The sequence below is a fragment of the Rhincodon typus genome, chromosome 21 (assembly GCF_021869965.1).
Source record: "Rhincodon typus isolate 14 chromosome 21, sRhiTyp1.1, whole genome shotgun sequence".
NCBI classification, from domain to species: domain Eukaryota; kingdom Metazoa; phylum Chordata; class Chondrichthyes; order Orectolobiformes; family Rhincodontidae; genus Rhincodon; species Rhincodon typus.
In genome coordinates, this window is record NC_063352.1 from 35,447,311 (window position 1) to 35,462,118 (window position 14,808).

At 41.1% G+C, this 14,808-nt stretch overlaps 2 protein-coding genes across 3 annotated transcripts in view; one reads left to right on the top strand and one right to left on the bottom strand.

Moving 5' to 3' along the window:
* Positions 1 to 14,808, top strand: part of ift140 (intraflagellar transport 140 homolog (Chlamydomonas)) — a 124,242-nt gene that overhangs the window by 40,152 nt on the left and 69,282 nt on the right. Inside the window, exon 18 of the mRNA XM_048609550.1 lies at positions 599 to 798. Coding sequence (XP_048465507.1) covers positions 599 to 798 — 200 coding nt within the window. The remainder of the gene's footprint in view (positions 1 to 598; positions 799 to 14,808) is intronic.
* Positions 1,669 to 14,808, bottom strand: part of tmem204 (transmembrane protein 204) — a 38,336-nt gene continuing 25,196 nt past the window's right edge. For both annotated transcript variants that reach the window (XM_020531567.2, XM_020531568.2), the window contains exon 4: positions 1,669 to 6,433. In XM_020531567.2, the coding sequence (XP_020387156.1) occupies positions 6,204 to 6,433 (230 nt within the window). In that variant the 3' untranslated portion in view covers positions 1,669 to 6,203. The remainder of the gene's footprint in view (positions 6,434 to 14,808) is intronic.

The following is a 14,808-nucleotide window of genomic DNA, read 5'->3' on the forward strand; positions in this document are numbered from 1 at the left end:
TGAAGTTTCCAGTGAATTAGGTATTTTATACCTGATCAATCTACAGCTGAGTAGAGCTCTGCTTGCTTGAAAAGTGAAGGCGACTTGTTTGCATGCCACACAAAGGCTTCACTATTGGTCTCTGAAAGCCAACCTAACTTTTCCACTACTTCTCTGATGAATGAGTGCATTCTATTCATCAGCATGGGCTGCTTTAGCCAAATGGCCTGTTTTGTGCAGTATATCCGATGTATTTCCGGCCTTTATATTAATTTCCCCATTTTTAAAGATCTGCTGGATGTTCCTGAAGTAGTGGGTTTGTTTCTGAAAACTGAAGTGTCAACATTATCAGGTACAATGTTGAGTTGTATAGCTTAGGAAGATGGCTCTTCAGCTCCCAGTTTATGTTTTGGCACCTGTCAATTATTGATCAGTCGGCTAGCACTTGGTATGTGAGATTCATGCAATGCAAATGACCTTTTAAAGGATACAACATAGGTGTGCTAGTCTCTGTGGAATTGCATCACAGCATGAGTCAGCATACTCAGTAAGGGAATTGGGAAATGAAATAGAATTGTTTGATTGTCTCAATAATCACATTTTTAAAATTTAATTCTAGTCGGGGGAGACCATGAATGAAACTGAATCAAAGCCAGGCTCTCCTATGAGTCCACAAATGGTGGCCAGGAGGCCCCTGCGAGACTTTGTTGGGCTGGAGGACTGTGACAAGACGACACGTGATGCCATGCTAAATTTCAGCTTTTATTTGACAATAGGAGACATGGACGAGGCTTTTAAATCAATTAAACTCATCAAGAGGTGAGGCAATTTCTCTCCTTTCATTGAAAGAATTCATGGTCAGTATCTGTGACTATTACATGGCATATTATAATGTATGATTTGCTGGACTGCAATATTTAGAATATTGAAGCTTAGTTGGTAGGGTCAGATTGGTAGCCTATTTATTTTTAAGACAAGGTCATTCTGAACTGATAAATCAGATATATATACATGTGTGTGTACGTATATTGCAGTTCATCATAGCGTGTATCTGAAATTCATTTTGAAGTAGTGGTTTCTTCTACAATGTACTGTTTATATTTTGATCCAAATGTATCAATGATGTCTATAAAATAAAAATTTTGGAGAATATATTCACAAAGAAATCAAATAGGGAATTCACAAGAAATTTCTTAAACCAAAGACTGTTAAGAATGTGGAATTTACTATCACAGAGTGGTTGAAGCAAATAGTAAACATGTGTTGAGGGAAAACTAGAGAAGCATATGAGGGAGATAGATTTAGATGAAGAAAGATGGGAGGAGGTGCAAGTGGAGCAAAAGCACTGACATGGACTGATTGGGCTGAAGGGCCTGTTTCCAGGCAGTATTTTCTATGTAATCTTATGAACTGATAATTCCTCATAAAGTGCTTTCCAATAACAACAATTTACATTTTATGCACCTTTAAAATAGCAAAATGGCCTAAGATCCTTCATTCATGTGAAGAATGGACACTGGGGGAGGTACAGATGAGCATTTTGTATTTCCGTAAATCACTAACTTGATTTGAGTTTTGGCTAGATCCACCAAACCCCTCTGCTGTATGTTAAACTGATCAAATTATTCCAAATATCTGACATCCATAGAAAAATCTGGAAAAAACAGTTCAGAAAATGCAGACACAGAATTAACTTGATCATGTGAATTTTATTTAAGGAAATATTTGGGCTTTAAATTAAATGCACAGGAGAAACTCATGTGTTACAGCAATGACAACCAAAAGTGTTCTGCTTTCTTAAATACTTCAGTAACAGCTGTCCTGTACCAGAATTGCACAAAACACACTGTAACTGCACTTGAAAAAAATCAGCATGTGAAATAACAGAGTTTGTGTAACAGATATACTTACAATTTTATTCTTACATCTATGTCATTTATTGTCCAGTACATGCAATTAACTTGATAATAGATTTAAACGTAGTTCCCAAGAGCCAACTTGACCTCTGTTGCCTCTCCCCACTCTACAATTTAGCTACAATATATTTAGGTTTTTAGTTAACATAGCAAAACAGTAAGAGTAATCATTGCAGAGAACAGCGCTCTGGGTAGATGCTGGTTTGGTTTGGGTTGATCAGATATCTCACTGTATAGCTTTAGAGTGTGCAAATACTGTGCTTGGAAGAGTTCACACATTAACTGTGTATATAAACATGACTCAGTTGGATTTGTTTTTTGGTGAAAAGGAGCTAGATGAGTATCTGCTGATGTGTTACCGGGATGGTACCTCCTATATAATAGCCAGAGCACTTCCATGTGGTTGTTTTCAATATTTTTGCTCCATGTTAATGTTTCTTTTTTAAAATTCACTTATGAGATGCAAATGTCTCTGGCAAGGCCAGTAATTATTGGCTATTCTTAATTGCTTTTGAGAAAGTGGTCGTGGTAATCAATTTGCTCTAAACAGCTGAGTCCAAGTTAGAAAAAGTTTCAGGATTTTGACCCAGCAGTTGTGAAGTTGAGACATAGTCAAGTTAGAATGGTATGTGATTTGTAGCACAACCCACAGGTGGTGACTGGATAATTATCCCTACAAATCACACACCATTCTGACTTGTTGTTTCAAATTTATAATTACTGAGTCAAAATCCTGAAACTCTTCCTATTCTGGCCTCAGATATTTATGGAAAGTGGATCACCACCAACTTCAGTGATTATTGGTATTTTGTTCTTGAGATAATATCATAATAATATGTGTCATTTTGTGTGTGAGAATATCTGTAAAAATGTGTGTGCCTTCTACTGACAAATTAAAAAGTATTTTTATGCAGTACAAAATGTGGAACTAAGAAACAGCTGCAAAGTGGAACATTACAAAAAAAGTTAAATGTTACTAGTTTAGGAATTAGAATAACCCAGTTAAAACTGAATGTTGAGTTATTTTCAAGTGTTTTGGTTAATCTTGAGCAGTTTTGCTGCAATTGAAAACAGCCCTGTTTGCTGAAATATGTATTGAGCTTTCAATCTTATACTTCTTTTTTGAATATATTGCTTTAATACCTTAGCAGCTTAAATAGCTAGCATCTGTATGTTGTGTGTCGAGCATCCAGCTGAAGCTGAACCCTCCAACCTACCATTCATTGGTATGAATTTGATTAGTGTTCAGTGTTCAGTCAGTTGAGTTGAGTGGCATACTGTAGAAGTGTTGTAACAAACTGTAAGACATAATGGATGTTATTTTGTTAAAATTTCACATTCTATTCACTCAAATTGTGCAAAATACCCCGAATTACATTTACAAATTTTGTTTTAATCCATATGCCTGGACAAACCACTTTTAAAATGTAATATTTGAGAAGTACTAGAACTAATAGGTCTGGTACAGGTAGTGATGGTCTCAAATTGAAGTTGTGAATGAACACTATTACACACATTGAATTCATCTGGTTTGTGTGATTTCTTTTTCTTACTCTAGAGTGTAGTTTATTCAGCAGATTGGTAACAATAAGAATGTGGATTCTAGGTTCACCACCGAACCAATGATTTCAGATTTCACAGGCAGGAAATAGAGCAACAATTCCACTGATGTTGCTTCCAGTATTTGAAACAACACGGAACTGAAACAGTAAAATTATATTCCACATCTGGGCATATGCTTTCTCAGTCCACCTTTTATGATCACATTTATTGAGAGTAATGGGCCTGGTTGTCCTGAAATAAGCTCAAAGGAACATGTGTTTCCCAATCGCTAAGATCAGGGACTTCTGTGACATTGAATTCCCCACCCTTTTATGTTGTCCTGAAATGTATGGGACTTTCCCAAAGATACAGATTGGAGTTGCTCAGACCAACTGTTCTCATAGAAGCAAAGTATGAAGGGATGCTCTTGTCTCACTTCTCTACAGATTTTTATATGGTATATTCAAAACAGACAACACTTGGTCCCCCACCCACCTCTCTGACTGAGGGGCTGGAGAGAGGCAGGCCATTGCCTGTTAAATCTCTTGCCTTCAGGGATATCAGGCCTGGGATGGGCAGGAAGCCTTCATTTAGCGCAACAGTAAGTAGCCAGAAGATCCTGACAGTGACTTCTCTGTCCTGTTTTCGTGACCAGGTTTCCTGCCTTACTTCCTGACCCAAAACCTGAACTAAAGATCAACTTGTGCCAGGGGTGCAATAGAACCATAATAAATATCTTACTAAGGCAGATATAGAAAACCTCACAACACCTAACATGTCCAGTGGCCAGCTGTATGTCCCCTATCCCTGGAAAACCCACTCCAGTATGGTGCAGAAACATTGATTGCACATGAAGATAGCTATGGTAAAGGACAATAGAAGACTGCAAGGATGAGTTTCCAACTCAAGCAGTGCTCTTACCATTTATTTTAATATTTTACATTGACAGTGCACTTTGAAAAAGCAACTGAAAGTACTGAATTACGGAAGTGTTTTCTTAAAAAGACCCATTGGTTAAATCCATCTTCATTTTAACTCCACCCAACTGCTATGAATTCCAGTTATGTTTTTAGGATAGCCATTCATGTTAAATATTGCTGTTAAAATTTTACTTTAATTTGTTGAATCTTCTGATCTGTAAGTCTGCCTGTCCATTCCAGAGTTCAAATACTGGAATGATTCCTGTAATTTGGAAGCTAGCAAACGTCATCCCATTCTTTAAGAAGGGAGCAAGAGAGAAAATGAGGAACTAGGACTTGTTAGCTTAACACCAGTAGTAGGGAAATTGCAAGAATCTATTATTAAAGGTAAAGTCGCCATAGTCCTACTGGACAATAGTGCTGTCTTTAGAGAGAGACAACTGATAGTAGTCACCATACCTTAGGTGAGGAAAGAGTTTGATAAGGAGGGTCCTTCATGGTAACCTCACTGGTGCAGGAATTGAACCCACACTGTTGGCATCAGTCTGCCATCCAGCCAACTGAGGTCATATTACCTCAGGAATGATATTGTTGCCATAGAGAGACTGGAGTAAAGAATCACCACACTTGGTTCCAGGATGGTGGACTGCCTTATTAAAAGACATTGGGCAAACACTGGGCTTTATTCTCAAGAAGCTTGATGAATGAGAGGTGCTCTCCTTGAAACCTACAAAATACTGAAAGGGGTATACAGAGTAGATCTAGATAAGATGTTTTTTTCCTGGCTGGTTAGTCTAGAACCAGGAGGCACCATTTTAAAATAAGGAGAATGCAATTTAGAACTGAGATAAGGAGGAATTCTTTTTATTCAGAGGGTTATAAATTTCTGGAATTCTGTACGCTTAGAGGGCTGTGAAATTTCAGTCTGTTTAAAGTAGAAATGATTGATAAATTTCTGGTTACCAATGGCATCAAGAGTTTTGGGAATGTATGAGTAAAAGGCATTGAAACAATCAAGCCATGCTTGTATTTAATGGTGGGGCAGGTTTGACAGGCTGAATGGCCTACTTCTGTTCTGATGTATCTGATGTATTTGTCTGATTACATTCTGATTTCACGAATGTCAGATGCAAATAACATGTGGTTCTAGTCATTCTAATGCTAAAGAATACATATATTGTGTCCTATCTAATTAGCTGATTTAAATTAAAGTCTAGATTGTTCAACTGTTGAGTACTATTCCTTTAAATATTTATCAATCTTGATACCTGGTTATCCATAATAAAGTCTTGACACTTGGGAGCAGGTGTTTGAACTTAGTGGCGGGGGAGAGAAGTAAGAGAATTATTCCTTTTTCACGATGTTGCTCGACCTAATGTCCTGGCCTAGAACTGACAAGCCCTCGTCACCAAGGTACTCAATGTCCTTGACACTGCATCTTGCCAGCAATTTGTCAACCAGTCAGGATCTTAAGCTATTTGCAGTTGGATTACGGGAAGTGCCTTTGAATTTAGTGGAGCCCCTCAGATACTTGAGGCACATTTGTTCCCTCCTGGTGCTGAATTAGTTCTCCTGTGTTTATACTATGCTGTAATATTCTAATGTGGTGTATTTAATCGATGATTTGCTTGGTTCCTCAGAAATTGTACTGGTGACCCAAATCAAAATTGATAATGTTTTCAAATTCCAACCCTTGCTTTCTCCCTCCCCAGCGGTGCATCTACCTCATCCAACCTTCCCCTTATTTTGACTGTCGGGCAGAGATTTAGTTAGTTCATGAGCAAGCAGAGATCCTGCAGTTCTCAAACACGTGCAAATACTCTCCTTTTCTGTCCTCAATTTCACTTCAGCACGGCGACTCCACGTAGTCATTTTCAAAACGGGGCCTTGAGTGACGAATAACAATAACACGGGGTGTCATGCAGTCCTCTCGCCGGTGTAATATGTTCCAGATTAACATAGCTGCTGAAAGTGTTGAGAAGAGACAAGCTCCAATGTCCAGGTAGCATGACCAAGAGAGATGAGTATAAGGACCAATTCGATAGAATGTCACCAGTCCAATCACCAACACAAAACCTAATGGTAACAACGAAAAAAATAAGCATGTTTATTCGAATACAAAATACCATCAAACACACACTACTGTCTCTGAATTGGAAGCTGAACTGCAGACACTGCAACAAATCAGGGAGGGTGAAAGTCACCTAGATTCTTTGTACCTAGAGGCAGCCAAACCACTTTGGATTGGTCAGGATAGGGACAGGACGTGACTGTGAATGATGCAGCTAAAGAGACGCACAGGACGAGAGTCATAGAGTCATAATGTTGTACTGCATGGAAGTAGACCTTTCAGTACAACTCGTCCATGCTAACCAGATATCCTAAATTCATCCAGTCCCAGTTGCCAGCATTTGACCTATATCCCTCTAAACCCTTCTTATTCATCCATTCAGATGCTTTTTAAACATTGTAATTGTACCAGCCTCTAACACTTCCTCTTGCAGCTCATTCCACACATGCACCACACTCTGTGTGAAAAAGTTGCTCCTTAGGTCCCTTTTAAATCTTTCCTCTCTCACCTTAAACCTATGCCCTCTTGTTTTGGACTCCCCCACACCAGGAAAAAGACCTTGGCTATTCACCCTATCCATACCCCTCATGATTTTATAAACATCTCTAGTGTCACCCCTCAGCCTCTTACATTCTAGGGAAAATAACCCTAGCCTATTCAGCCACTCCCGGTAGTTCAAACCTCCAACCTTGGTGACATCCTTGTAAATTTTTTTTTGAATCCTTTCAAGTTTCGCAAACTCCTTCGTACAGCAGGGAGAGCAGAATTGAATGAGAGCTTCATCCTCTGCAATTTTCTAGTAGATTTGAGGTTCTTGCACCTATTTTCGATCAGGGTGGATGAGCAAGCTAACCATGGAACCGTGATACAGGGAGTAATAAGGAATATAGTGGTAATAAGAAACAGTATAGTGAGAGTGATTGACACTGTTCTCTGGAGGCCAGATGCCTGCCTGGTGCCACACGTCAAGACATCTGCTCTGGGTGGAGAAGAGCTTGAAATGGTGGAGGAGGCTCAGTTGTTGTGATCCTTAAGGTACCAACAACTCAGAACTAAGAAAAAGGTTCTGAACAGACTGTGAGAAACTAGGTACTAAATTAAGAAGAAGAAACCCAAAAGTTAAAATCTCTGGGTTGTTACCTGAGCCATATGCAAATTGACACAGGGTACATAAAATTAGAGAGCTGACTGCATGGCTAAAAAACTGAGTGTAAGAAATGGATTCTGATTCACAGGGCATGGGCACCAGTACTGGGTAAGGTGGGAGCTGAACAGTGGGGATGGTATACACCTGAACCATGCTGAACTAATGTTCTTGTGAACTGCATAAATAGGGAAGTAGATAGAGCTTTAATCAAACAGTAGGGGCAAGGGAAAAAATTTGGAAAGATGTAATGTATTGAAAGAGTGAAGATTATATATGATATGAAAGTAGTAATGTGGGAAATGTGGACCAGAGAATGGCAGGTGGGACAGAGAGAAAAACCTAACAATGCACCAAAGATCTACACTACAAAGATAGCAAAAAGACAAACCTGAGGTTTTTCTTCTGAATGCATGTTATATTCATAACCAAGTAAATGAATTGATAGTGCATATTGAACAAAATAAATATGATTTGATAACCATTATGAAGACATAGCTACAGGATGATAAGGATTGGATCCTGAATATTGAGGGGTATGTGACATTCAAGAGGAATAAGAAGCGAGGTAAAGGTGGAAGAGTAACACTGTTCAGCAAGACTGGCATTTGTGCAATAGTTAGAGATGACCTTGATTCAGGAGATTAGGATGTAGAATTAGTGTGGGTGGAGATGAGGAACAGTAGGGAAAGAACTCACTATTGGTCTACAGGATCCCCAACAGTAAACACGATTTAGGATGATACGTGCAAGGAGAAATTTTACGTGCTTGTGATAAAGGGACAGCAATAATCCTGTAAAAACAAAATACTTCGGATGCTGGAAATCTGAAAAAAAAACAGAAAATGCTGAAGAAACGCAGCTGGTCAGGCAGCATATATGCAGAAAGAACCAGAGTTAACGTTTTGAGTCCAAAGACTGTTCTTTGGAACATTGAAAGAAGCATCTTTGGATTCAAAACGTTAACTGTTTCTCTTTGCAGATGCTGCCAGACCTGACTAGTTTCTGCAGAATTTATGTTTTTATTTAAGTAATAATCATTGATGAACAAGGTGGATTTTTATGACAATTGACAATAGATAGCCATTAGGCCAGCACTTTATTCCAGATTTTATTGAATTCAAAATTTCACATTCTGCCATGGGGTTCAGACCTGTGTCCCTAGAGCATCAGCCAGGGGTTCTGGATTGCTAGACCATTGACGCTACTGCTATGTCACCATCTACCCTTCCTCTATATGACCTAGAAAAATCAAATTGGTAGTGGTATTCTGGATAGAGAACTCATAGAATAGTTTGAGGTAGTTTCTTAGGGCAGAATTGACCTGAGAGCCAGCACTTTAGACATGATATTGTGCAATGTGACAAGATTAATTAATGACCTGCATTTTAAACTTGCTTAAGGGTAACAATGTGAGTGTGATAGCTGAGCTGTTGAAGTGAACTGCCATACTAGGGTGGGGAATAGAACAATAGAGATGCAATGGCAGATAATTTAAAGGATTATTTTGGAGTACTCAGGATAAGTATGTCCTTACTAGAGTAAAACATTCTAAAGGGAGGACCCAAAATCCATGGTTAACTGAAGAAGCTAGGGAAAGCATCACACTTAAGGAAAAAGCATTAACGGCAATGATGAGTGAAAGATCAGATGATTGGACTGGGTATAAAGAATGACAAAGACTAAATCAAAGGCTAATCAGGAAGAAGAACTTAATGTATTGGAGGAGACTAGCTAAAAATGTAAAAACAGATAGCAACAGTTTGTGCAGGTGTTTAAAAATTAAACATGTAAGAAAGTGAGTGTTGGTCTTATGGTGAGTGGAAATGGGGAGTTAATAGTAGATAATAAGAACATAGCTAATGAAATAAAACAATATCTTGCTATTATCTTTACAATAGAAGATGCAAAAAATGTTTCAGTGTGAACTGTAGTCAGGACGTGGAAGGGAGAGGGGAACTTAGTTAAATTACAATCACTAGGGAAGTGGTACTAAGCAAACTGATGAAGCTGCAGCTGACAAGTCTCTAGGTTCAGATGGACTTTTCCAGCTCCTCTAATAGCTTAGGATATGAGCTAGTAGATACAATTGTTAATTTTCCAAACTATTCTAGATTCAGGGAAGATTCCTTGTGAGTGGAAAATAACATTTATAACCCCTCTATTCAAGAAGAAAGGGAGGTACAAAATAGAAAACTATAGGCAAGTTAGTTTAATTAGTCAAACAATCAGGGAGAACCAGCACAGTTTCATGAAAGGAGAATAATTTTTAATTAATCTTTTTGATCTGTTTGAAAAAGTACCATGTACTATGGGTAAAGGAGGGCGTATAGACTTAGATTTCCAGAAAGGATTCAATAAGATGCCATACCATAAGTTATTACAGAAAATAAAAGATGATCATGTAGGGCGTAACATTAACATGAATAGATGATTAGCTAGCTGGTAGAAAACAAAAAAACATGCATAAATGTGTCTTTGTTTCACTGGCATAACAGTGGAGTCTGTCAGAGGACTCATCATCTTTTAATTTAAATCAATGACTAGATGAGGTAATTGAAGGCATGATAGCTAATTCACATAGAACACAAAGGTAGGTGTAGTGACTCGAACCAAGTGAATGACATTGACTATGAGGTCCTTGATTGGGGTTGTTGACCTCGGTCAATCAGGAAAGTCCTGGCTGACCAATATAAGCAGGGGATTTAGAATTTCCTCAGTTCAGGAGACTGACTCTGAGCTGGCTGGTTACAGCCTGTAGTACTCTGGATTCTTTCTCACTTTTTGAGAACAGATTTCTAGGCTGGCTGGATCACAGGCAGTGTTACTGTTGGATTTTAATTCTCAGTGGGGAATTGTTTTTCTAAACTGGCTGGTTACTACAGTAAAACATTCTAAAGGGAGGACCCAAAATCCATGGTTAACTGAAGAAGCTAGGGAAAGCATCACACTTAAGGAAAAAGCATTAACGGCAATGATGAGTGAAAGATCAGATGATTGGACTGGGTATAAAGAATGACAAAGAAACTGAAGCAAAGATGAATCGGTGGCAAGCCTTGCTTCTTGCACCACAATTTTAAGCATTTGCACTTTACTTTTGCATGTATTTTCACCTTTTTATGTCTGCACTGAGCCTCCATGAGTCAGCTGTGCCTTTGCGAGTGGGCTAGGCCTCTGTGGGTGGACCAGGCCTCTGTGGTGGACAGGCCCTCTGAATCCTTGAGTGTAGGCCTGGCCTCGGGGAGCTTGCTGTCTTTCAGCAAGTGGACGAGGCAAAGATGGACTGAGTATCTGTATGTGTGCTGAGAGGTGTATGCTTGCTGCCTTCGGGTGTGGACTCAGTCTTTGTTTTGATTGTACTGTGTTTTGCATGTCCCTGGGTCCAGCAGGCCTTACCGAGAGCCGGAAGGTGAGTAGGTTGTTCCGAAAGCCGATGGTGCGTAGGTCGTCCCGAAAACTGTTGTCCTGAGAAGGCATAGGGACAGGCTGTCCTAGAGGTGGTCAGAAGGCAAGTAGGGGCAGGCTAGGAACTGGAAGGTGTGTAGGGGTGTGCTGAGAACCGGAAGATGCATGGAGCAGGCTGTCCTAGAGGTACTCAGAAGGCAAGTAAGGGCGAGCTGATTACTGGTTCACCAGGGGTGTCAGTGTTGCATGTATTGCTTTTTCATTGTTTGTTTGTATGGATTTATCTTGCATGTACTTGTTTAAAGTTTTCTCTTCTGGCAAGTTACTGTGGGATTTAGGGTTTGGTTACTGTTCCCATTTCCCTGTAAACTGTTGACTGATTTGTTAACTGATTGCATGGTGGGATTTGGGGTTCATCATACCGTTCCCATTTTCCTGTACATTGTAGTTTGCTTTGTTGACTATTACCTTGATTTTGTTTTGCGTTTTTGTCCAGTTTAATAAAGAGTACAAATAGTAGAATTCTTCAGCTCAAGGGATTGACTCCAAGCTGGCTCACAGCCAGTGTACTGTGCACAAGTAAATAAAGGGTGACTTGGTGACGGGATACCAGCCTCTGTGCAGTTATATCAGTGGCGATGACAGTGGGATGAATGATGCAACCATGCTGAAGCCCAAGAGGTCTTCAGACAGGCACTACAACTGGGTTTGTCATTAGAAAATGGAGCATAGGAATTACAGGGCTTCCTAGTGAAAGTGGACTCCCTCACCTGTTCGACTGAGCTTGGGGAATACCACTTCAGTGTAGGCAATCGAAGAGCAGAGGGACCCTAAGCCAGCCCACAACAGAAGCCGACAACAAAGTCTGACCTAGGCCAAGTGGCTAAAAAGTTCTTCAGGATCTGGGCCAGCAAGCCATTGTAGTTATCATAAGTATGCAGGCTGGAGACGGCACAGGCCTGACATAAGTAAGAAAACTCGTAGGCCAGTACCCAGGAGAGTGCACACCCTGGAAAGTCCCCCTATATGTGGGTTGGAACAATTAAATTGCTTAGCAACCTCCAATCAGAACCAATTAAAATTAACGCTTAGTTAAATGGTCACCTAGTTCCTATGGAGGTCAATACCAGTGCAGCTGTGTCTGTGGTTGCAGAGTCTGCCTTTAATAAGATTCGCTCAGGACTCCAACCCTTAAGTTTGCATAAGACTTCAGCCAGACTGAGAACATTCACTGGGGAACTGTCGCATATTAAGGGTACGACTTTGGTTCTGGTCTCCTATGAGACCAGATGGCAGTAAAAGGCTCGGGCCCAAATCAGTTGGGACGGAATTGCTTGAGAAAGGTTCACCTAGATTGGCTCAACACTTTTCAATAAGAAAATGGCTGCTTCCGTGAAGCCCTAGTGAAATACCCAGGAGCATTTAAGGAAGGGCTTGGGACTATAAAAAGGGCCAAAGCCACTTTACGTGTTGACCAGGAAGCAATTCTGAGAATTTTGCAAGGCCCACCTGATGCCATTTGCCTTGCAGGCAAAAGTAGAGGCGGAAATCAGGAGGCTAGAGAGTGAAGGGAATAGCAAACCAGTGCAGTTTGCGGAATGGACAGCACTGGTCGTACTGATTTGTAAAGCCTGATGGCTCAGTTCGCTTTTGTGGGAAATTTAACCAAATGGTAAACCACTTCTCACAACTGGATAAAATCTGATTCCCTCGCATGGAGGAATTGTACGCAAAGCTGGCAGAGGGGATCTGTCCTTTACGAAGCAGGACATGAACCACACCTACCTGCAATTGCTACTGGATGAGGAGTCCCAGAAGTATGCTACAATTGATACCCATAAAGTTTTATACCAAAAAACAAGACGGCCATTTGGGGTATCATCAGCCCTTTCCACACACCATGGAGAACATTTTACAGGAGTTACCCCAGGTTGCCATTTATCTGGATGTCATACAAATAACATGGAAGACCAATAAAGAGCACTTGGAGAACTTGGATGTAGTGCTTAATTGTTTGTCCCAGGCAGGCATGCACCTTAGAAGGGAAAAATGTGTGTTCTAAGCGCCCCAAGTGACCTACTTGGGTTACAGAGTTGACAAAACCGGGTTACAGCCACGGAAGAATTAAAGTGAGGGTGATCAAAGGAGCCCTGGCTCCTACATCTGTACCAGAGCTTAGGTCTTTCCTTGGCTTAGTAAATTATTACAGAAAATTCATACATAACCTGGCCTCCATCTTGGCATCCTTACACCTGCTGTTGAAAAAGGGTCAGCCTTAGAAATGGCCACATAGCCAATAAGTAGCCTTTAGGGAAATGAGAAAGCGGCTATCGTCATCTCAGGTGTTGGCACATTACAATCCAAAGCGAGAGGTGGTGCTGACATGCGATGTTTCCCCGAAAGGTATCGGGGTAATGTTGGCTTACCAGTGGCCCAGCGGAGAGGAACGCCCGATAGTGTCTGCTTCCTGGACGTTGGCTGATGCCAAACACAAATATGACCGGGTAAAGAAAGAAGGTTTGGCAGTTATCTTTGGTGTGAGGAAGTTCTGCCAGTACCTTTTTACAGATGGGAATTTGTCATAGTAACAGATCATGAACCCCTGTTAGGGCTAATTAAGGAAGACAAAACAGTGCCACCCATAGCTTCCAGTAGAATTCAACATTGGGCCCTTACTTTCAGCGTGTGCAAGCATAAAGTAGAACGCTGTCTAGGAAGCCAAATGGCTAACGTGGATGCCTTGAGCTGCCTCCCACTGGCAAATACTCCACCGGTGATGCCTCCCCTGGAAGAGTCTGTTTTGGTTTTAAACTTCCTGGACACCCTTCCAGTTACCACTGACCATATCCAACTGTGGACAGAAAAAGGTCTGTCCTAGCAAAACTAAAACAGCTTGGGGAAACAGAAGGGCCATCGCAATCCAGATTGAAACCTTTCTGGACCCAACAAGACCAGATCACCGTAGACATTGGCATATTATTGTGGGGAGCAAGGGTGATTGTCCTGCTTAAAGGACACTGCCAGATACTAGCTGAACTCCACCAGGGTCATCCAGGGGTTTCCAAGATGAAGATGCTGGCAAGAAGCTATGCCTGGTGTCCAATGGTTGGATGCCATCATAGCTGCATTGGTGGGTCAGTGCCCAGTGTACCATCAAGGACAACAATTGCCACCAGTAGAGCACTCACATTCATGGGAATGGCCAGGTAAACCCTGGATTCAGTTATGCTTTTTTAAAATTACTTTTGATTGTGGACTAAAATGAGAAAAAGACTGTTTTAAAAGCCAAAGACTTTGGAAGAAATTGCTGTACCTCATGAAAACAAATCACTGGAACTTAGAGATAGTAGGAACTGCAGATGCTGGAGAACCCGAGACAACAAGGTGCAGGGCTGGATGAACACAGCAGGCCAAGCAGCATCATAGGAGCAGAGAGGTTGACGTTTTGGGCCTAGACCCTTCATCAGAAAAGGCGGGGGGGGAAGGGGGTTCTGAAATAAATAGGGAGAGAGTGGGAGGCGGATAGAAGAGGGATAGAGGAGAGGATAGGTGGAGAGGAAACAAACAGGTCGAAGAGCCGGGGATGGAGCCAGTAAAGGTGAGTGTAGGTGGGGAGTTAGGAAGGGGATAGGTCAGTCCAGGGAGGACGGACAGGTCAAGGGGTTCGGGATGAGGTTAGTAGGTAGGAGATGGAGGTGCGGCTTGAGGTGGGAGGAGGGGATAGGTGGGAGGAAGAACAGGTTAGGGAGGCAGGGACGAGCTGGAGTGGTTTTGGGATGCGGTAGGGGGAGGGGAGATTTTGAAACTTGTGAAATCCACATTGATACCATT